The 25072-nt window shown below is 36.0% G+C and overlaps 1 protein-coding gene across 10 annotated transcripts in view; it reads left to right on the plus strand.

Moving 5' to 3' along the window:
- Nucleotides 1-25072, plus strand: part of LOC106174307 (protein Fe65 homolog) — a 91677-nt gene that overhangs the window by 53429 nt on the left and 13176 nt on the right. For 9 of the 10 annotated variants that reach the window (XM_087010143.1, XM_087010144.1, XM_087010145.1 and 6 more), the window contains 4 exons: nt 3422-3992; nt 5297-5435; nt 16342-16384; nt 23384-23505. In XM_087010143.1, coding sequence (XP_086866269.1) covers nt 3422-3992; nt 5297-5435; nt 16342-16384; nt 23384-23505 — 875 coding nt within the window. Of the gene's footprint in view, nt 1-161; nt 434-3421; nt 3993-5296; nt 5436-16341; nt 16385-23383; nt 23506-25072 lie in introns of those variants that run through there. The other variant, XM_087010146.1, reaches the window with a different exon arrangement.

Raw genomic sequence — 25072 nt, forward strand, 5'->3', positions numbered from 1 at the left:
TAATTTGAATCAATTGAAACCGACTGTATACCAAGCAAGTGTCATCATAATTTTTCCCCACCTTGCATGTGCAGCATGTAGAATATGTTATAGAAGTACTAGTATAGAAAATTATCACGCTGCTCATATCAGGTTGTAAAAGAGTTTATCTTAATTGTTTTAAAGCTATTGGTACCGTTTTTATTTATGTGACTGTAAATGTAAATCTTCCATCCTAATGGTCATAATTTTAAATTTCAAATGGATTAAATATATGAGCATGGTGCCAAAGTGTGGGTAATATAATATATCAGTAGGTTAGGAGAGCACACTCTCAGGATGGGAGGAAATCAATAAAATTATAACTGAGCCATTATTGTGTCTGCTTTGCTGAGAATCACTGGCTGTCTGAATTCTGTGAGGACAGGTTGCTGAGCACAGTTTGTATTGAAAGGTAACAATGACTACATTTTAATCCCGAGTTTTACTTTAAATGTACATCTCTCTCTCTCTCTCTCTCTCTCTCTCTCTCTCTCTCTCTCTCTCTCTCTCTCTCTCTCTCTCTCTCTCTCTCTCTCTCTCTCTGTATGTATGTGTAATTAGGTACCTAAATGGTATAAATCTGTTCCGCTGGCACAATGCTGAATTCTAGTGACCTCATGACCATATATAAGACTATGTTGTCATTTTGTTCACTTTCTGATTTTGTGTTTGTGTGGGCAACAGATATCTCCTGGTAGTGACCACCATGTCTTTGAAAAATACCGACCAGTGGCCATTACCTGGAGAATTTTGAACTGGAGACCAGCCACAGCAGGCCATACGCCATACATAAAGCCGTCTGTGGCTCATACAGTGGGTTTTTCCTGTAGCCACTGTACTTCACTGTTTAAAGTGCGCACACAGCGTATACATTTAATTCTCAATTGAGAGTTATATGTACATGTTATACGTGAACAATTTAAAGTTACATGTTATATTTACACTATGTACATACAACATTTAACTCTCAATCGTTCACAAATATAGCCTCTTTGGTACATGTAAGATAATACAATGTATATCACCAAAGATAAATAAAATAAAAAATGCGGTAAATAATGAATGAAGTATATGGGAGATAATGGTAATTTGGATTGGACATATATATGGCTTTACGTGATTTTAGGCGCAGACAGATACTGTTCAAACGTTCCGTGTGGTGTGAATTTTTTATGCCATTAACGTCATAGAAACGCAGCACTGTGCTTAGTTTAAGTTTCAGACATGACTCATGGTCTCTGCATATTGAACAGTGCAGTCACACTGAGTACTCAGCTGCCTTCATATGCTAGGTTTAGATATTAGGGACCATTCCCAGCCCTTATCGTACTAACTTTGGATCGATCTCTTTCCGAGGAGATTTTCACTTAATTGCAATCAGCTTAAGCAGCTTAGATGTATGTCATGCTTACTGAAGCTGCTAAGGGTTATTAATTATCGTTTAGCAGCTTCAGTGGGCATGCCTGACATCTAAGCCACTTAAGCTGAGAGCAATTGAGTGAGAAACCCCTGTTAGATCGATCCTGTTAGATCGATTCAGGCATGGGAACCCAGTTTTTGCAGACGGCCAGTAAAGCCAAAGGCTGTGTGCAGACCTTAAGGAGTATCATATGAAAAAAAAAAAGGAGTTCAAATGGTTTTGTTCGATGTTTGTGACATCCATGATCAGCGGGAGTAGAATATCTCATATATAACCAAGTCAGATAATAAAATAAATAGCATCATGTATTTTTTTAATTTCTCTAATGCAAAAAGTATATAAAAAAAGCTGATTGTTACGATCGATTCCTGTCTCTATATTGCATGACAGTTTTGAATTTGAGACGTTACCTATTTAATTTAGTGGATCTACGCTGTGAAACAAAATACTAAGGTAACATACGCATACTGGCTCAGAAGTTACGAGGTAGGCATTTGTAACATTTTTGAATTGATGGTACCCTGGCTAGTTGTCATACATATTATATGAACTGCGTGAATCATAGATGTATAGATGTCTATGAAAGTGCCAAACTGAAGATCAATTACATGTCAGAGATGGACCTCTTCGGTGGACTGAAGCTGCACTCAGTCGGGACTATTTTAGACCATAATTATCAGACTGGCGCATTTCATCATACTGTTACATTAACCGACACATTTCTAATATGGTCATCCAGTGATGCATTCTGACTGATTTCCTGTCTAAAGTATTTCGCAGTGGTTGCTCTTTCAATACACATTATATCTGTGTAGCTCTAGCTAGGTACAGTACATGAATTCCCTAGGGCTTATGGCATTATATAGTTATAAATAGAGGCCCTGCCTCAAGGATACATTGCATAATGGCTAAATGGTAGATTCAGCTCCTTGTTTTATGGATAATATGGTTCTGTAATTTATTTTAATTGAATTATAGGTATTTTTAAAGTTATAACATTTACTATTTAGTACACTGTTTATGTGTATATAATAGTGTATTTTATGTCTTTCAAATACAATTGTGGCCAATATGGTTTCTATGGCCTTGGGGGTGTATTATCGTGAATATATTTGTAGCTTTTGTCAGAATGATTGATAATCTGTCGGAGAGAGGGCACATTAGCAAATCCTCCAGTGGATGATCAAAGTACTGTAGTTTTGAGGTTTCATTGAACAGAGACTTCAAGATTACTTAGAAAAGAAGGGGTTTTTTTCATATTGGAACAGTTTTTTTTTTTTCAGCTAGAGCTGTTTTTGTGGCATGTGAAAGGTGTGTGTCAGATTTGATGATGATATTGGTTTGTCAAGTAGATTTTTGTGTGTTAGACTACTTGGAGTATTAGCTGGCATAATGGTGTTTTTAAGTATTGATTTCAGATGCAAGAAAACTTAAAGATATGTTAAAAGACTGTAAGACTGTAGACATTCTAGGAGGATAGTCAGGCCCGTAGCCAGGAGGGGTTCGGGGGGTTCGAAAGAACCACCCCTTTTGCTGGGAGAAGGTCCACTATGGGTAAAATTTGATCTAGGTACATGAAGTTTTTATGGAAGAAGGTCCACTCTATCAGAAAAAGAACCCCCCCTTTTGAAATTGCTGGCTACGGGCCTGATAGTTCTAATTGTTCTAGTCCTTATTTGTCAATGAACTGTTGGTAATGGTCTCATAATAATTGTTTCTTAGGTTGACTGTTCTGAGTTTTTGTTCCTGCTTTGATGTTTTCAGGTTCTAACTTAAAACATACTGTTTAATATATTTGTATTTTATCAGATTTGTACTGTACAACAATGAGCTCATCCAATCGACTGAAAATAGAGTAAACTGGAAGACCATGATCGTCAATGCCTGCACCAGGCCGGACACTTGATGATGATAATAATGATGATGACAGTGACAGATTTATTAATTTTTATTCTCAAAGTGCTATTTTCATCTTTGCAGATTTTGAGACCTTCACCAGTTTTGCCAACCCAAACTACCGGCTGAACGACGACATAATCAACTCAAACAACACAGGCACCGAGGGTCACAGCAGCTCCGTGGGAGAGTTTGAATCCTTTGAAGACCCATATGAAAGCATCGACGTCACATCAGCCAGCAGTCGCCAGGCCGAGGCCAATAAAGGACGTAAAAAATATGCCCAGCTTGACCTTATGGCAATGGGCATGAACTTGAATGCCAACCCCGCTCATGGTCAATCCCCCATGTCTGATAGTGTCACCTCGCCATCATCGATGACAACTTCGACGGCCAGTATGGATTCTCCCGATGGCAAATCTGGTGCGGGACTATACGAAAGTGTGGATTTTGGATCAGAGGAGAAAAAACTTGTGAGTATCGGGCACACGGAGGAGGGTGAAGAAGAAGAGACTCCCTATGCCACCACTAGCACTTCCAGCAAAGGTTTTCTTGGGTACTACTCGAGTTTAGAAAATTCGGCGAAAAGCAGTCTTGAAGAAAAGAAAGAGACGGAGATTAAAGCAGAGAATTCGGGTGCTACCAAAGACAAAAAGTGAGTTAGATATTGAATGAAATTATGATATAATGTTAATATGTCATTGTAATATTATATGAGTATAATTCTTTTAAAATTCTCATTAATTAATATTGATTCATTTCTTTCATCTGGCAGACTTTTTCTTGAGTGACCTAGAACAAGTTTGCGTCTGTTCTTAACTTTTTTATTTTTCAAAGTATAACTCTCAGATAATTCTTCACATCTCCTATTAATAACATGGGATATTTTATAAAGTATATACTTCAAAATACCCTCACTGGAAAAGAAAACTTTTAAAAGCTTTTACAGCAGAGTAATTTATAGTCAGATGTTGTAGTGGGATTGATAAAGCATCTGTATTAGCCTGATCTTTCAACAGTCTCAGAGCATGGTGCAATCAGTCTTTTGTCTCTTGTGGCGGGTAGTCGGACAGATGCACTCACTCCATGTTAAGATCTCACCACGCACTTTAGTTTGTGGGCAGCAAGAAATAATTCTGTGACTACTGCATTAATTGCATGCAACAGTATATACTGCTTATTTTGATTATCTGTTCTATGCCTTAACAACTATTAGGCTTTGTTGCTGAAGGCAAGTGTATCGTGGTTGCTTTCATAAAGGTTTATCAAACGGAAAGACAACAGCTATCTGAAGTCACCTTTTACCGATTCTTCCACTTGAATAAAGATTCCATGGCTCATACACAACAATGGGCAACAGGTCAACTTTCAACAGGTTTTAACTATCTTGTCTCCGAGTATTCCAACCATATGCTTATAAAAATCACAAATCAATTCTCTGAAGCCTCCAGTGTTTTAATGGCTACTAAGCCTCTGCCAAGAGAGATGGAGATAAGAATTCCCAAGGCACCTAAGTTGATTACAGTTTGTCTGTTTCTTAAATTCAATTTATTTTTCTGCTGCTTTTATTGCTTTTATGTCTATGTTTGGAATGAATTGCCTTCTGGGAGAGAGTAATTTGAGTCTTGGAAGATAACCAACATTTCTTTGATGAAATTTTAACTGAATTGCCATCAAGGATAACATTCATCATTTGGTGCCTCTGTGTGTGCGTGGGCATGTGTGTGAAGAGGTGCGTGATTGTGTGTGTGTGTGTGTGTGTGTGTGTGTGTGTGTGTGTGTGTGTGTGTGAATGTTTATATCACAACAGCCCCAAATTACAATTAATTGACACAAAGTTACGTTATCTTATTATTATAATAATATAATTACTAAAATTAGTTTGATTGAGGTCTTGAAAGACAGTTTCAATTTTAGTTTAGATACAGGTTTAAAGAGTTTTTATTTTTTAATTTCAAGGAAGGACATCAACTCTCCAGACAGTGGCATATCAGCGGACCACCATGACACGGAGTCCGAGACGTCACCCGGGGATGTCAAACACAAAGTTGGTCCACTGACGGAAGACATCTATGCAATTCCAGAAAGAAGATCAAAGGTAGGAATACAACCCATCAGTTCCCCGAAATTTTCTTTTGGCAAGTTAATGAGAAAGACAACCAACACTTTTAGAAAACTCTTAGATATGAGATTTCTCATTGTGTCAGGTTGTTGTTTAGATGTAATTTGTGTTTTATTTAAATATTGCCCGTAGGTTACCTCAGATTCTGTAGGTGATTACGTTTGTTTGGATGTTGAGAATGTGTTAGTGGTGATGCAGTGACTGAGTGGCTGGGATTGTGTTTTGTGGCACATCCAACATTTGGATTGTGCTGTCCAGTTTGAGTATAAGAGTAAGTTGTAAGGAAGCGCTTGTTACTGCTTACATGTGGGCCTGTTACATATTTAGTGTTTTTAATACTGATCAGATATTTTACCTTTGCCAAGGGTATGATATTTGATTTTGTTTTGTAATTTAATTTAATTTTAATTTTATTTGTTTGTTGTTGTGATTATTGTTATTCTTCTATTTATTTATTTTTAACTATTTATTTATTTATTTTGATTTTTTTGGCCATAAAGATATTTTGCCAAAAATTATTTTCAATTCTCTTGATACAGCTGAACAGCTAGAACATTTTAAAGTATATGCTCTAGTCTTAAATGTTCTTTATGCAGCAGTTGTTCAAATGCTAGGAAAAGTGCCATCCATTTATTAGCTGCTGTTGTATCTATTACAGGAAAAAAATCCTCAGACGCAATTAGCGTTGACATATATAAAACATTGCCTTGACACTTCTTGATACACTGGTCTCATATACAAGGGTATCTATTTAAGTTCCCTGATTATCTGTCAAGGCCAGATCTATTTCAACTTATTCCTTTTGCAACAATGCAGTATGCAGGGCCTTAGGCAGGGGGTTTTCAAGGGGTTGGAAAGATGCACAATTTGATTGGGGAAAGGGTCTGATCTGATTCAAATTATGGTCTAGGTTTTATGCCATTATGGTAGGAAGGTCCACTTTTACAGAATAAGAACCCCTTTGAAGTTGTTGGCTATGGCCATTGCAGGCCCGTAGCCAGCAAATTCAAAAGGGGGGTTCTTTTTCTAAAAAAAGTGGACCTTTTTTAATGAAACCTTTGTGTACCTAGACAAAATTTTACACAGAATGGACCTTTTCCTGACAAAAAGGGCGGTTCTTTCGAACCCCCCGAACCCCCCCTGGCTACAGGCCTGCATTGTATGGCCCAGCAGGCTTGCTCTGTCCACATGCTGGTCAGAGACATGGATGGTCAATCTCGGGTCTTTGTTGTTGTGGTGAGACATGCTTAAAGATTCTGAGATATTGCTTTGAAGATGGATAAGAGAATTCTTCTGTATAGCTGTTTCTGTGAAGGAAGCACTGCCAATGCCAATTTGTTGTTTTCGTTATTTAGTCGACAGGATGGTAGAAAAAATTATACTTCTTTGGATAAAAAGCTCAAAATTTTGCACATGGCAGATTTGGACTCTGGCTGCTACAAGTAAGAAAGCTGCAATTTTTTTTATTTTATCTTATTTGATGAAATCTCCAGTGCTTTTATATATTTCTGATAATGATTAAAGATTTATGCCAGGGGAACATATATACTATAATACTTGCTCTAAATGAACAGTGGATGGATTAAGATGGCTGTCTGGGTATTCCAGAAGGTTATTAAAAGTTTCCAGAGAGACAATTTTAAAATTGTTGGCCATGGAAGATTGTTCACCTAATGGAAGATCATCAGCCTTGTTTTCTAGACCCTTCTCTGGTGGCTGTGCTTAATTACCATTTCAATGAAAATGTCCAGATTTCATTGTTTGGTATATGTATTATTTAGTTGTAATTGTGGTTGGGGATTTCTTAGAACAGAGAGGAAGTGCAGAGATGTGGAAGAAGGTGTGTGTAAACACATAAGAACTGCATTGAACTTGCTTCAATTTGATTCTCCATTGCAGACAAAATAGTCTCTTTTCTGACAACAACGGATGGTTCTTAAATAGTGATCATAGACTTTATTGAAAAAATTGTATATTTATTGCATCCTGCGATTGGCATAAGTAGGACATTCTGAGAAAGAAGAGGAAATTCTTGAGCACACAGTGAAAACAATATATCTGAATCAGTCATTATTTCTCATGATATTATTCTAACAGAGACGAGACACTGCATCCAATGGCATGCGGCGAGAATTATGTTTAAATCTTTAATCCTCTTCTAAACGGTCCGAGAAATAATCCTACATGTATTTAGTGCTAATGGCATGGAATTTCTCAGAATTAGCATCCAGAGCAGGAGTGGTGAGCACTATGATGGTAAGACTAACAGGAAGGGATATAAAAAGGGAACATCTCTTCAGCTTCACATGGGTGAAATGAGAAGCAGTCTGTTTCGTCATCCCTTTCAGCTGTGGAACAATCCATGTGTAAGTTGTTTTTGTCATTTTCTATTTTTACTTGTGGAGGAAAAAGGTACCTCTTTGATTCACATAGTTTAATAAGTCCATCAGATGTAAATGATGGATATCCATGTCTAATTTATCTGTATTTAATGTATTGTTATAAATGATGCTTAAAATGGCAGGCAGCAGGATTTTCATTCAGATAGTTCTGTGAACTTTCTTTATTTAAACTAGCTGTTGTAGGTATTGTTTTGAAACATATGCATTTAAAGATCATATATAATACTATAATAATTGGTCTATTCTAAGTAATAACCAAGGATGGATAAAAATGGCTGTCTGGGTAGTCTGGGAGATCATGATTTTCAACCACATCTGTTTAAGTGTCAAATAAAGTGCTTTGCCAAGGTACTGGTGTAGATGGCAGTCATAATACCTTTGTCCTTTCTATCCTTGAAGGACTAGATGGTGTGATCTCATTTTATTTTCCGACCAATCTAAACATGTAAGTTTTTGGCTTTCTGGTGAACCTTTTCCTTCAGTGCGACCTGTTATAGCCTGCTCTTCGTGCCTATAAATATGCCCAACAAAGTTATTATCAGACTAAAATGAAAAATTTCCCAGAGCAATGAAATCTGTGAAGTATTTTGTTCTACTGTTGAATTGCCCTTGTTTGGTTCACCTACCACAATCAGAGATGCCACAACCAGGAACTGAAGATCACACCTACCACAATAATGGCCTTTTTTATAAACGGTTACTTACTCAGTTGTTTGATCAAGCATTTAGTTCAAATACAGCTATCTTTATAACCATTCAAATACACTAATTTTTAATGGAATATACTGCTATTGTATATTGTGCAAATCAATTTATTACATGAATTAGAATTTTACCATTTCCATTGAGATCAGTTGTAAAACACAGCACAGTTGTACCAATAATGTTCTTATACAGCAGGTAATAGATGCATACATATATTGTCCCATCCATTATGGGTATAGAAAATCCACTTTCTTGATTCTGTTGGGAAAGCAACCTTAGAGTGTGTTCCCATAGATTTAGATCGATCCATCTAGATCAACCTAACTCCCTGGGGGTTCACATTAAATTGCTGTCAGCCGAGCGCACATGGTAGTTAATTACCCCCTTGCAGCTTTTAGTAGGCAGGACAGACATTTAAGCCTGCTAAGCTTACAGTAATCTAGTGAGACTCCCCACAGGGAGAGATCGATCTAAAATCTGTGGGAATGGGGTCTTACTGTGTTCTGTTTAGAACCATTATTTACATAAAATGGTTGAGAGTTGGTCAGAGTTTTGGCTCCATAAATCTACCGTTCATCGAGGGTAATTGAATCAAAACATTATAACAGACATCTTGTGCCAGAAAATTATTGTCTTGATCGATGAAACTTTGTACTTTCCTTGCTGGATATGGCTCTGTGTCCAAATTTCATTATAGGCTGTCAATATTAAGCAGGAAACACTTTTGGATTGGAAAAAAGATTAACTGTTTGTGGAGTGCTTTTCCAAGGAGACAGGTGGGATTTGTACAGGATATTATTTTTTTTTTCAACCTAACTCAATTTTTATATTATGCTATTTGATGGGAAGATTAACCACATCCCAAGGGTGATAATTAGAAGACTAAGAACAGATTTCAATTTCCTTTCTGGAAGATCTTTATAAATAATACAACCAATTTTTGAAGACCTTATTTATTTCTTGGATCCAACCGCCTTTGACTAAAACCATAGAGAACAATATTTGGCTTCAAAAGCCATAAATGTTTTGCCGCATTTTAAAATATTTACTCCCAAATCCAGATTAATTGTGGCGGGTGTTTCCCAGCACTTTATGGCTCTAGACCTTGGAGAGAGATCAAAATGTTGGTGCTAATGGCTGCACTATATTCCCTGGACTACCTTTTTTGCCCAGTGCACCTAACATATCTGCATCAATATAGCAATGGGTATTTAAAAGACATGGCAGCAAGTGAGGCATGCATCCTCTTCATAGTCCATGGCTTGCTGCACATTGAGCCACTGAACCATGCACTGTCAAGAGTATTCCAAAAGGACAAATATATTTCGTATGGTTCAGAAGCAGCAATGTGGGCTATGTCATCAAGTAAAACTTATTTGTGTAGCTTTTTGATGTATTTTTCTTGAAGTGCTGTGAAGTTGATTTTGACTGGAGCCAAATGCACATCAGACCATGTATTTGGGAGCCTTGGGAATTTGTGTTAAAGAACAGCAAAGAGATTGTACAAGATCAGGGGTAAATTATCTGCTGCACAGAACTTCACTTACCTACTGAGGATCAAAGTTATTTGCAGAAGAACATTATGAATGATATCTGAAATGGCTAACTTATGTCTCCAGCCTCAAGCCAATGCTCATCATGATTTATTATGGATTCTCTAGTAAAAGGAGGGATGAAAGTTGTCATTGCTGTCTGTGCCACTTCTGCAAAAGAATATAACTTTAAAAATGGGACTCCAAAAACTAACTTGTTTATAATTCTAAGGATTAAATCTATATTTTTCATAAAACTGCTTTAATTGGTCAAGTTTTATTGTCTACCAAAATAAAAATAAAAAAAAAACAATAAAACTGCCAGATATTTCCACAGATATTTCACAGTTTCAATGATGACCCTGGTATAGAACTAATCCCTAATACAGTAACCCAATGGGTAGTTATTGATCACAACAGATAGACCAATTTAAGTATAGTTTGCTTACCAGAAGGAGCATTTAAAGTTAGGTCTGGCACAGTAAACACGGCTTGTGCATTACCACTGTGACTTCAAAATTAAAAAGTAGTCTGCCTGGAGCCATCAGCGGATCCAGAGGGACTGAAGCCAATATAAGTATGTAGAGGAAAGTCAACTTAGGAGGACTGCATGTTCCGGGAACAAGATGATTAGTTAGGCTTTATAGGAGTTGAGTCATATAGGCCATGCTATATTGCCTGATTCTGTGAATCAAAGGTTGCATCCATGAACCAATTATGCTTTGTTATTTAAAAGGGGCAATTTGAAAATTAAAGCGATCTCAAGAGCACTTCGTAAAATCTGTAGTTCAGCCATTATGCATCCTATTGATTGGTTGTCATTTTGTACCCTTCAGATGAAAATTGGTGCTGAGAAGTATACACAGCCACTGGCTTCTTTGAATCTGTATTGGAGACAATATTTTACATTCCATTTCAGACTCATTCAAGAATCAGGGAGAAGATATTTTAAGTTTCATTTGTCTGGAAATTATCCACGAGTTACCAGTTTCTTGATGTTCTTTTGTGACAAGAGTCCTTTTGATAGTGTATGCATGGGGTTATCTAATAGGGAAAATGGCATGCAGTTATAGGAATCATCGGAGATACAGATACCACAGTCTTGCAACTTAATTTACTCAAAATCAAGCAAGATTTCATGGGATTTTTAGGAGAGTGGCTTCAGAATTAGCAACAGAATATGAAGTGTGGCACGGCAGAATATATCCATGGATATTTTTATGGTTGTTGTTTCTTAGTAAGATTTGTCAAATAACAAACTGTTGCACAAAAATGAATTCACCATTGTACATTGAGCAAGTCACTTTTGTTTTGCTTTCTTCGACAATATTCCAATGCATAGTGCTTTATCATTATTGGTGATGTTAACCTCACCTCTAGCGGATTTTCCCAAATTTTCTTGTCTTGTATTTCTGATGATTTACATTGTGTTCATCATTCACCTATAATTGCACTGACAACTTATGCAATGTGATATGGAGATATTTGATTAAAAAAATAATTGTGTTTATTGATTGTAGTAAATAAATCATGGAATCCGACATCTAATAACTCAAGCAAAGGTTTTGAAAATCCAATTTATAATAGAAGACTGTCAGTTAAGTAATGGTAGTATGAGGTCATGTGGAAAGTGGAACAGTGATTTTTAGTGGAAACTCATATGTACATTTCAATTTCTCTCATTTCTGCACTGGTTATTATTTATTCATTCTGAGGTGGAAATGTCAAAGAACAAAATTTAGTTTTTAAAAGAAACTAGTCTCAGTTGTCAAACAGTCAAATATAAAGATGTTTTGATGTTAAATTAGAAACATGACAATTTTAATTCCACGCTTTAATTAATTCATTCTATAGGCACTGTGAATTCTAGATAAAATGAAACGGATATTTATAGCCAGCTCCTAGCAGTAATTGCTGTCCTATATTGAAAGGATTTATTGTTCAATAACTTACAATACCAGCTGAGCCTAGTGCATTAAGTGGGGCCTGGGCATGCTCTGTACTTAGTGTTAGTACCCTAAGAAATATGATTTCAGGACCATTAGACTATCAGTATTAAAAACTGCTGGTCATTTATCAAATGGGAGGACAGGGACAAAAGATGATTGACAAAATTTTTGATATATTGTGCTTGCCAGCTTTGAGCAAATGAGTGAACCATTGCTAAATGTTCAGTGGGTTCCTGTATTCGCTCCATTTATGTTCCTTATAAGTTTTGATTGTTTACCTCGCTTTGGTTGATGTCCACGTTGTATCAAGTCTAGATGGAAATTGAGATACAAATCTAATCCGATTCTGGCATATTTGCTTGGAACATTGAAGATTACTGTCTGTGTGGTATCCGTAGTCTTTAATGGAACTGATGGTAAAATATGAAAACTGGGATTATTCAGACAGAATGAGACTGTCACGATATGCAATGACAATTTTCCAATACCATTAAGAAACTGATGTGGGAGGCACATAGGGTTTGAATTAAATCTGAAGATCACATTGCAGAACGGATGCCTATTTATTGTAAGCAGAAAGGTTTGTCATGCCAGTTAGGAAACCAGTGAGGAGACCGCCATTGGCATTTCAGCACATCCGCAGGCATAAAAGAAGGAAGCATTCCAAAAAGGTAATGAAAATCATGGTATCTGCTGCATTACAATTTCAAAAGAAAAGTTGCACTCCAGAAAATGCATGGAGTCAAATGTTTGTTGAATGTTGTGGTTTGATCAAAATATTTTCTCAAAAATGACACAAAAACATAAATTTCGGGCATATGTCTTTGTTACAGCAAATGATTTTTCAAATATATGTTTATGTATCTTGTATTGGCTATTTGCCCAAATAATACAAAATATTTCACTGATAAATGCCAAGATAATACTCATTTCACCTACTGGGAAAGTTGGCAGCCAGTGCTGGAAAGTAAATTAATGAGACGGCTAATTACAAAGAAAATGGAAACTTCATCTTCCATTCTATCGATTGACGTTCTCAAATTTTCTGAAAAATAGGATGAGTTTACAAAGTAGGCTACAGAGATCAGATGGTTATACAGACAGTTATGTGAGGTTCTTTTCATTATACATGTAGTACTTTTTTTTTTTTTTTTCGTTTGAAACTCTTGAATATGGATTAAAAATTTATCACAAAGCCACAATTCTGGAAATATTTTTATCAACCTATCCATCACTATACTGTTAGTAAAGATTTGTTTCTAGGAATTGATTTCTGAGCAAATAAAAGTTAAGGTGTTGACAATTCATGTTTTTTCTTTTGGATGACTGTATTAAATTTTGGATTATATTATCACCAAAAATTATTTAATTTGACCTAGTAAACATTACACCAGTTATAGACAATGTAAATGAGTCTTAAAGTTTCCCATTTCTCTCGGAATATCTTTCTTTATTGAAAAACCAGTAGAAAGGTAGCAAGTTTGCAAATATTTCCAAGCGCAAATCAGTTTTCTTGATATCGGACAGTGTGCTTTGCAGTCTTGCAGTGTTGAGAAACCTGCATTGGTGCACACCATGATCATACTGATATCAGCTCTGACATTTGAGGAACTTTTTTCTAAGAAGACTCAGTTTTTAGTTAGAGACTTAGTTTTTAGTTTTTATCTGTGAAAGTTTAAGACCAGTGATAAAATAACACAAATGTACAGTTTAATTTAATTATATATACTTGTAGGATTTTTAGAAGGAAACAAACTAAAAACAATGTGTTTGTGTAAACCAGTATAGGTAGCGGTGAAGAAGTATATTTTGGATAAAACACATGCAAGAATCTACCGTTTCTGTAATCTACCCAAGTTTCAGAGATGTTAAGCTGTGTATCACTCAGCAAGAAGATGAGATATGCTGGTAACTCAAGATATTCCTGGAACACTGAGTGTTTATACATGCTCTCCATTTCTTTGACCTTTCTAAAATGTTTTTATCTCTTCTTCCACCTTACCATTGGGGTATTAAACACAGTGTACCAATGTATGTAAGTGTCTGTACCTGTGTGTTTGATGAAACCAAACAGCAGTGATATGGTAGGTAGAAAGTCATTACTAGTCTCTTATATTTATTGTATAGAGATTTAAGTATGGAAAAAGAGAGAGGGGAGCTGATGTAGAATTGAATTTACCTTGAAAATAATTAAGTCTATATTGCAGAGATATTTAATAACTTTGTTCAGTTATGTCCTGGTATTTAAGGCTCTGAGGGTTAACTTATATCCTGTCAAAATGGGAAGTCATTTCTCATTTTATTTTTCTTTTTTTTTTTTTTCTGAAAAAGTCTGGCATATAATTGAAACTAGGACTTAAAACAAGGGCAGTGAATGGTTCTTTTTCTGAGTGGATGCTATAGTTGCTATTAGAAGAGTTTTAGATACTGTTGCAAATCTTTAACATCCAAGGAATCCCTTATTGATTTCTGCTGTAGCAAACTGCATAAGAGTGGTATATGTAGTGGAAACTATAAAAGTGTTTCAGAAAAATATCCAGTTTTTAGTGAAGTCATAAATCTTCTCTGGTAATCCAAAAAAGAAAAGACAGAGACTTATAACTGTGTGTCATGTCTGCCAGGTTTGTAGACAGTGTCCCTTGGAGATAACCACATTATATAATGAATTAAGATTTTTTGGAAAGGTTTTTCCAAACATTATTTATATATTATTTGACAAAATATTCTTGATTATGTTTGTGCTTCTACTAAAAATCTAACTTAGAAAAAAACTTAATTGCTCACCTTTTGTGATTCTCGGTATTTTTCCGGAAAGTAGTATCGCTCTCTTTGATTATTAGTGACATCATATTTGTGCAAAACTAGAGCATGCAAATGTTATATTATTGGCCTCAAATCAATAACTTATCAGTCAAAAGATTCTCAGTCAACTGATAAATTTATGGTCTTTTTGCTTCATAGCCCTCAAAATGTGATGAGTCATCCCCTTTTTTCACAAAGGGGAGGAGAGAGTGAATTAGGTCTCATAATAAAACTGCAATCTTGTGTGTTCTTAGAAACTATTGACCTCCAGCTGTGGTTTGCGGGCAAAAGAGATGTATATATCTGATGGAACCGTACCAAAACCTATTGCAATTGCTTGGAACACAGTCAATATATTGGTTGAACAAGTTCGGATTGAATTCCGTTTTAGCACAGGCAAACTGTTGGTACCAGATGACATTACAATTGTTCATCTTGCTGATATATTTCTGGTTATATGTTTTAATGAGATGTGAATATGAAACTTACGGAACCTTCTGGTAACCAATGCCAATGCTCAGAGCAATGCAGTCACAGTGATATAGTCACGGTCAGAATGTTAGTACTGGAGTATTGAAATGGCTTGAGAATGGTGAAATTCTATGCAGTTAATGGCAGATGGGTGCACTCATTGGTAATGTACTGGTACTGTTTTATTTTATTCATAATGTTGCAGACACTGCTTAAAGTGTGAAGTCCATGAACAGTGTCTTTTCTGGCTAACTACATTACTGATTCCAGAATATTTATTGGTTACACAGTTGGTTTAGGAATTGGGGGTAATTTTGGGCAATTTTTTTATTTTTACTGAAAAAAGGGTTGACTATAACTGTGAATCATTGAGTTCAAAAATGGGGATACTTCTTCATGAAAGTACTTTTTGCTTACTAAGTTTTTGAAAACTGCCATTTTCACTTTATAATTAAATCAGAATTTACAACTAGGTATGGAGAATGTAAGGGAGAGATTTATAAAATAAATTAAGTCATTGCTGAATGGAGTCTGTTCAATGTGGACTTGCTGGGAATTGAAGACAACATTTCATAATGATCCATTTATACAGGAGTTGATTATGATTCAATTATGTATGGAAATTTGCTATTTAAACTTTCAGTTTTGATGGTAATGAGGTTACTAGCTATATAGTCTTCTAAGATTGTTGCCTGAAAGATGAGATTTATAGTATGACAGCGCAATCATGAAGTCATGTAATTTAGCTATGATGCAGGTGGTTACTAGTTTGATGATGGTGTGTGTGTGTTTGTGTGTGTGTGTGTGTGTGTGTGTGTGTGTGCTTTAAAGCTGCTGAGCTGATTTTTAGCATATTCTTTTTCGAAATGTTGTCATTTCTTTGAAGCTTTCTGAAGGGGGTGTTATAAAGAATTCTTAAATGTATTGCTGGATAACTTCAGAATTTTCTTAATCCCTGTGAATTTAACTTGTACATCATAAATGACCATTTTGCAGTTTAGCTTTGTTCTTTTCATTTCAGACAGAAGAGGTGCTTCTTCCTCCAGGCTGGGAGAAACATGAAGGTGGGTACAGATCTTTACAATCCTTTGTGCAATGAAGACAGAGAAAAAAATCAAATGTTCTCTAGATGGCCTTTCGAAACACTTTCTCAATTACACTTGCAAGGTATTTTGAGCTTTTCTCCGTGATTTTCATTGTCCTTATTGTGAATACCTCTTACAGGTATATATCTCACATTTGATATTGGTAGAAATGATATTCACATCTAAAAGTTCTACCACAGACCAAAAATGATACTAGTGTTTTTATTTGGGGGGAGGGGGTTGTTGACACCAATAAAAATTAATTTCTGCTTATGTGCCGTGGCATTTTGTCTAGACTTGCAATAGACCTCCTACATGATCATTTTAGAGACAATATAACACAAGAAAGATCTCCATTAAGACAAACACCATGCTTATTTGAAGTAAGTGATGTTGAAATACTGCTGGTAGATGTTTCTCGTCTACCTCCTCTTGTGTTGTAATTCTTGATTGTTCCAAGTAATGTTTTTATTTTTCGACTGTGGAGGATGGAAAGCAGACAGTTATCACTTTCTATTCCCTGTTCATTCACTAAAATTATAGTATCTAGATATTAACTTAAGCCTTGTGTTAAAAAATCTTCAGGGGTCCCAAATGGCCATTTCCTTGTACTTTGTCAGGTAGTAACAAAGCAATTTTTTCACAAGTGTTCAAAAATTGTGATCTTTTTCCATTTCAAAATACTAAAACATCAGTTTCTTATCTCTGTGATATAATCAACTGCAGCCAGACCGGCTTTGTCACAGGAAACTAATTGTAAAGACAAAAAGAGAAGTTATCAGACACATGAAATGCCAAGCAGTAGCTTTTGAACTAAGTAATCCAATTTTTGTCATCAAGGAAACAATCAGTAAGAGTGACAGGTGAAGCTCTAATAAATCTGTAATGTCTGTTTGAGCATCCTGCTGCAAACACCCACGGATAATTTCCAGACTGTTCAACTCTGCGTAACGACAGCCCTATGCTAGAATTTGTTTCTAATCAGCCTTGGAAACTTGAAGAGAGAAACAATTCTGTTTTCCATGTGCAGCAAGTAATAATATCAAAGAATGCTGTATGTGTGATGGTGGGTTTTTGTGCTGCAGGAAAGGTTTCCAACCACTTCATGTTTTTCAGATTCTGAAGTGTGTGGATGCAGAGATAAAATTAATTCAAGCAGCAGGACATAATCCATGGGATATCGTTATTTGTTTCATTTTCAAATGATACAAGTAACTGTACAGTTAAATGTACAAGTGACGTACTTGATCAGAGCTTATTATATACCAAAGAATTGTATACCAGTATCTGCTTATCACATTTGCCAATCAACTACACCGTTAAGTTGCCAAGGTGATCAGGACATGGACACATATTATATATATTGTGTGCTCATATCTTTGTCTCTTTCTCTCTTCCCTTCTCTCTCTCTCTCTCTCTCTCTCTCTCTCTCTCTCATATAATTTAATGCGAACCACTACATTTTTATATTCATGCTCAGTCTAAATGGACATTTTATTCTTCTATAAGCATGTTTCATAAAAACAAATATGGATATTTAACCAATACAAATCTCTTTAATACATTTTAATGATGTATTTATTGATTTCTATTCAATTAGTGCCCCCAGACCTTTTTCCTTCAATTCAACAAAACTGTATTTGGACTATCTGTTAAGGCTTGGAAATGAATGTTTCTTCAAGCACTGGGTTGTCATGGCAACAGCTGATAATCTTGTCCCTAATCTAGTCTCTATCTTTCAGTATACATATAACTTATTTTGGCAACCTTTGATAAGACTACATTCTGTTTGGAATCAGAAGAGTAAGAGGAAGGGTATCATGCTGACTCTAAACCCTTAATATAGTTTCTTTCTGCCACAATATCATGGAGTTCTGTGTTCATGTGCAAATCCCATATCTAGAGAACATGTAATACATGCCATCATGGGCTGCATGCTTGTTTATCTATCCATTTCATTTGAAGAGATAACTGGTATCCATTCTATACTCAAGAGAAAATATTGTACAGAAATGCCCCATGCCACCTGATAAAATGATTTAGCTATACTTTCAAGTACATCAAGTGAAAATATATAGCCCATCACTATCTTTTTTGAACACAGAACAAATATAGAGCATTGACTTTCTGCCCAAAGAAGACTATTGGATTCCTGATATATAGCAAGAGATTACTCCCACACATCCATAGAAAGTTCAATAAATGTTCAGTTGAATGATCTCAATCGTTAGAGCTACCTTTTTTTCATTGTTTGCTATTGGTTTGATGCATGCTGCAGAGATTGGTGCTCTCATGCCATTTCCCTTCAGGACACATTTGGTTCATGTTTGAATGGTCAGCATGCTATGACTGCTGCTTGGGAATTGTGTTAGTTGTGCAGTAAATGTGTCTCAGTCAAAATTCTGAAATATTTTGGCAGATTCTTTGTGAAGCTAAATAATTGGATTTTTTTGCCATTGTTTTCCTCTAAAACTGTCTCCTAATGTTTTATATACATTAGGTAGCATGTGATTTAAAAAAGCTTACTCAGTTTAACTGTATAATAAGGGTGTGCAACATATTGTATTTCGCTTCCAAGAGATACCAAACATGTAGGATCACCATGGCAACCACGGGAAATTTGCTCCCTGGGCAATGCCATTTTAGGCTGTAGATGAGAAGGGCAACATATGCATTAGAAATAGAAGGTGTTCTACTTTGAGAAATTAGTAATTTATTTTTCCCCTGTCCCCAAAGACTCTTCACTAGTCTCCATGCCAAAAGTTGATTTCACTATTGCTGAACACAGACTGAGTCTAAGATGTAATTTTTGTTCTTAGGACACCATTTGTGATAGCCCTGCTATTGGTATACTCTAACTTGCTGATTTCTCCTTGATGTTCTGCACCAGTACACTGGAACATAATGCCATATCCTAAACCAAAATTATTTTGAATTTAAAAGTAATAAAAACAAAAGTAATGATTTGTTCTTTTCAGTGGAACAATATATTGTGAATTGAAAAGATACTGAATTTTTTTTTTTTTTTTTTTTTTTTTTTCAAATCATGAATTTTTAAAATTACAACATTTCCATGGATTGGTAGCAACAAACTTAAAAGCAGGTAATCCAATAGTTTTATTCTATACTGTAAAACATAAAACACTAAAAATGCTATACAGAAGATATTTAATTAAATGTAGCTTAATTTGTATGATTCCAAAATTATGTATGTGGAAAATCCATTATTTTCCACCATAAAAAGGATCCAGTGTATACCTTAGTTCACATTTCTATGGCTGACAAGGAGATCAAAGAGCACAGATCTAGAAAGCAGCAATTTAATTGTTTGGAATTGTTTGGTCTTTTTCTGGTATTGTTCATCATTTGTCTGTGGCTTTGATGTGACATGTTTGTTCTAGCTGGAGGATAGTTCTGGCATCTGAGATGGACAAATGTCATTTAATTGCCATTCAACAACATTGAACGTCTCAAATGTTGTTTAACCAACCCTATCCTTGGAGTCATTAACAAAGTGACCAGCTCTCTTTTTGTCTGTGGTTTAACAGGAATTGCAAGCTCTGCATGGCCTTTCCAACAGAATTTTGGGATATTAAGAAATGGTTAGATCGAAGAAAAGAAATGTGTTTAGAATATGGTGGAGTTATTAACAGAGTGGTTTAACTGGAAATGAAAGCTCTGGCACTTCTGACAGATTTTGGAGATGTTCAGAAATGATTTTATCGGGGAAAGGAAATGCATTTAGAATATTGTATTAGGTTGATGGCAAAGCATGATGTAATGTCATTTGTATGGGACTGTGCCCCTTCTGGAAACTTAATTGCTTGCAAGTAAAGTTGATTAAAGAGAAATGAAAGCAAACACAATTTCTTGATTGTGTTTTGTAACTCAACATGCATCGCAATCAAACGAAAAAAGTCGGCTTTATTACTATTTGCTCCCCACAAAAAGGAGTCTGTATAAAGATAAACACAACTGTGGCAGATAATGGGAAAGTGTTCTGACATCTCCATGGCAACCGCAGGAAATTTGCTCCCTGGTTAATGCCGTTTTAGGCTGACGATGAGAGGGACAACATTTGCATTAGAAGGAAAAAGGTGTTCTGGTTTGAGAAATTAGTTTTATTCTACCCTGCCCCCAATAGTCTCCATGTCCATGTATGATGTCACTAATGCTCAACGCAAACTGAGTATATTAGTAATAAAAAGAGACGGAATGAATTGTGCTTTTCCATTGTGAAGTTTTTGCCATATTCCATGGCAGTTCCCTTGGAAGTTAAAATGATGATTGATCGTAAGAGCCACAGAATGATGAGCTGATTGTCTGTCTCTAGATCATGAAGCACCACCCTCAGGTAGTAATGAGGCTGTACAGCTAGTCTGTATGGGTGTCTCAATGGCAGTTGCAGGCTCCAGTATTTTTATGTATGGTCTGTGAGGCGATACCGGAGAATTCTATGCCCTTTTCATAGTGATGCCACAAAAAGGAGTCTACATATGGCTATACCAGCCTCACACATGATAAGCAGTCAGTGTGACAATTTGAACAGAATGGCAAACTTTTTTGACTTCATTGTTTTGCTGAAAGTGGATTCTTGGGCATGAGTGTATGTGTTTGTGACTTCACCTTCATGACATATCACTGACACTGTAAAATGGGTGTCATTACCAATGACGCAATTTAGGCAAGATGTCAAGCACTCTTGGACAGATGGAGGAATGGGCACATTCTGACCTAGATGGAGAAATGGTCTTTGAATTTTTAGGCAGGTGACTGTTCTTTGATGTAGTTGTCATAGCAATGTATGTTTGTGCATGTGCATTAAGTCTTGCAAAGGACGTATTAATATGGATAATGTGTATCTTATTTTACCATTGGGGGACTCATGAATGTCATTTAATCATGCTGTCTGTCTCTCTCATTTAATTATTTTTAAGCTGTGTTTGATCTATTATGGCATCTTATTTCTTTTCCATGCTATACATTGTATTATGTGGGCTGTCACTGCATGTCTGCAGTATTGATTATTGTAATTGCAGATATAATTTCCCCCATCCATTACATCATTTGATATGCACTTATATTCAGGATAAGGCTTTTGAAGTTACAGACAGGAGTGAACTTGAAAGCATTGCCTGAACTAGCTACTACTATAATAACCTTTATTCGTTTGCTGTGTTTTCACTGAAACTTGCAGAAGTTAGCTGATTTAATTGCCAGGGCACTCTTAGCAGTCCACCTGTGGGCTTTCCACGAACTTGGTTTGAATCCAAATGTGATTTCATGCTGCATTGTGCTTCGTCAAGCCAATTGTGTTTACTCGCAGATAAGTCCAAACACAAAGACGAGACCAACCAACTGAAGATGAAAATCTGATAATTTTACCATTAGCTGAAGTGAAGGTATAGGAGATGGTTGAAGTGGTGTGATGGGAGACCACTGCCATATAGAGTGGGCAAATGATGGAAATGCACCTAGTGGCCACAGACTTCTGGTTTGTTTCTGAATACCAAACCTTGAAAGTAGCATATTTCTGAGGAACCAGTTCAGTGTTGACTTTTCTTATTAACTGTGATATCAGTGAAGTGTATAGACAGTTACAGTTATGAATTATTCAAATCCATTGAGAAAGAAGCAGCCTTGCATTAGCTAATGTTAGGGAAAGGTTTCTCTCTCCGTGAATTCACTTAAGAGGAGTCTGTTATTATAGGCAACACTTCGCTCCAGTTCTGAGCATGGTGTATCTTTGGTAGAAAATTGGACGTATTGGACCAGATGAGATAAGATGTCAGTCAGACTATTTTGCCATTTTGATAATACTGTAAGGATGGTTTTCATTGATTGTTTTGCTTTCAGCAGTTCTGCGTTCAGATCAGAACTGCCATGAACAAGCCAAAGCCATTATCAAAACTGATACATCTTTGAACAGTTTTTCCTTTGGCTGTTGGTATGCCTGACAACAGGCATTTTTGGACTTGATCATTGAAGAAGTTCAAATGCTTGATTTTCGTTATTATTTATGTGGGATAGAATGAAACTAGATCAGGCATATGGATCAATGTGAAGATGTTTGGCTACCATGTTTGAGATGAAGCTTGCATGATCCACATTGATTTCAACTTGGTGACCAGTTCATTATCCTCTTCTTCTTTGAAGATAAAGACTGATATTGAATACAAGGCTGAGGTTCAAATATTGACATATAATTGTTTTGAGAGGAGTTCCTGTTTGCTTGGCACATCCTGTTGGAGCCAATGGGCAATGTGCTATCTGCCACTGTGCTTGTTGCATACTAGGTATCCAGGCAAGATTGTTCTGTGAATTTTCCTGGGAAAGATGTGCAGCGACATGAGCATCATTGGGTTGATACCTCTGAAATTTTCATTTGACTTCAGTTATCAAGAAAATGAGCTGACCTTTATCTGGAAACCAAGCGAAAAGGAAATTGTATGGTATTGAAATATCATGGTACCATTACTTCAATGCTAGTTTGATAACTTTCAAAAACCTAAAGCAGGATTTATACATATACTTTCACCAGTAGAAAAAAGTGACAATTATGGCTTCCATAGGTTAACTCTAACAGTTTGTGTAGTTGTTCCTTCTTCTCATGGTATGATAACCAAGCTGATCAGTGGCAACATTCCTTAGATTGATATTAATATTCGCCATCAAGTAACATTCTTTATAATTACAAAGTTTTGGAGACCATCAAGGAATAATATCAAGAGGGTCATAATGATTAAACCATGACTATAGAAACTATGCCAAGGAATTAAATATTAAATGCATATTTGCTGACATATTGTTTTAACTTTATTCATTGAACTCTGTATGTGTTATTATGAATCTTCTTTGGTCAACATCAGTACAAAAACGTGAATGTGTTATACGAGTCTATAACCGATATTGACCCAATGAGCAGTTTTGTCTACATCATTGATATTCACCACCAGTGCTATCACTATTGGATTACAGACAAAGAAGGGCCCTACTACTGGCATATCAAAAGCGGAACCATCCAGAGGGAGCCACCTCCTCCGCCGTCTCCAGGCACAGTACAGCGAGCCCAGAGGCAGGAATCCCAGCCCAGTGAAACAGTGAGTATATCACAAGTAGCAAGAAGTCATAGCAAGAAATAAATGTTCAAAATCTGGTTGTCCTACAAATATCTCCATGTACAGTAAGCCTTATTGACAAAATGATCATTTTCAGTCTTTGTGAGAATTACATGAAATTTATTTTAAAAGCAAGTGTGATTGTTAATTTGTATGTTACGATAGCTTCCATGGTACGGCTGTGTACCCATTGCATGTGGCTGTCAGACTCCTACTTGTAAATTGTGTTACATGTGAAGAAAGCCATTGTTAATAATGTATATAGCCACCTATAGACTGATATTTTACTGGGGTGCCTAAAACTGGACAGGTTTTTAATTTAAAATTTGTAGTCAGATTATCAGACGTAGGCCATCAGACATCAGTCTTCTGCCTAAGAGTATCCATTTTAATTAAAACAGAATCATGGCAGTTTTTATCTAACTGTGCTTGGGCTCAGAGTTGCCTCTGGATCCTCACCTGATTTAGTATTTGGGCCCTGATAAATCTAGGCCTAGTGGTATATGCTTGATTTGTTAGTGCTTTCTCAACAGTGCATATGATACCAACTTCTGAGACAGACTGGACAACAGAAGTAAAGGGTATTGATATATTTATTTTTATTTTATAATTTAGAAGTATAGATGCAAAGTCTGTGGGAATGATGTATATTGACTGCACAACCTGACTGTTAATTGCATTGTGATAATCAAGTATAATAACTAGTACTAGTATGCTCATGCAGTGCTCATGGCAGGAACTAATACCAATACATGTAACACTGACAAACCAGTAGGATAGTGAATAGCCTCGTGGTCAGTGCCATAGTGAAGATAATAACTGGATTTACAAAGATCCATACTGACCCCATACTTGGAGCACTTCTCTATCCAGATGGACGAAGTCTTGTAGTTTTACTACAGCCATTAGGCTTTTATATGCTGATTGCACAGATGAGATCAAGACTCATATAATGCAGTTTATCAAGAGAGAATTACTAAGTGGTGAAACAGTAAGTTAACGAGCTAATGGCAATGATTTTCCTAGATGCTGTATATATGATTCTACTGCACATAGTATAAGAATAGGAGTTACATGAAAACAGAATTTGAAGTGAGTCATTCTGAGCAAATTATGTGTATCGATTAGAGTTTTGAAGTAGATTTATTATAAGTAATTTGTGGCAGTTTGATAAGGCAAAAGTTTTTCTGTCATAAAAATTTATTATCTGAAATTGACTATAATATGTAACAAAATGTAGATAAGAAAATTCTTAATTTGTCAGTGAGGTGAATGCCACTTAAACCTTTTGCATTTAACTGAGACAAGGCCTCTCATATTGGCTTAATAACATTAATGTAAAAGTTACACTTTTTGACTGACAGTTTGTTTCTGTTTCTTCACATAATTTATGCATTGGAATTTGAATATTTTTCCAGTACTCCAGTGATACTGCGTTAGACAATGCGAAGTCATTAGTCCAAAGTTTCCAATGTTGGATGTTTGCCACGGACATATAGAATTTCATAACTCAATTCTGTGGTTCATTTCTTGGGTCTATTTTCACACA

Source organism: Lingula anatina, chromosome 3, assembly GCF_051362555.1.
Source record: "Lingula anatina isolate TDL-2025a chromosome 3, LinAna3.0, whole genome shotgun sequence".
Taxonomy (NCBI): domain Eukaryota; kingdom Metazoa; phylum Brachiopoda; class Lingulata; order Lingulida; family Lingulidae; genus Lingula; species Lingula anatina.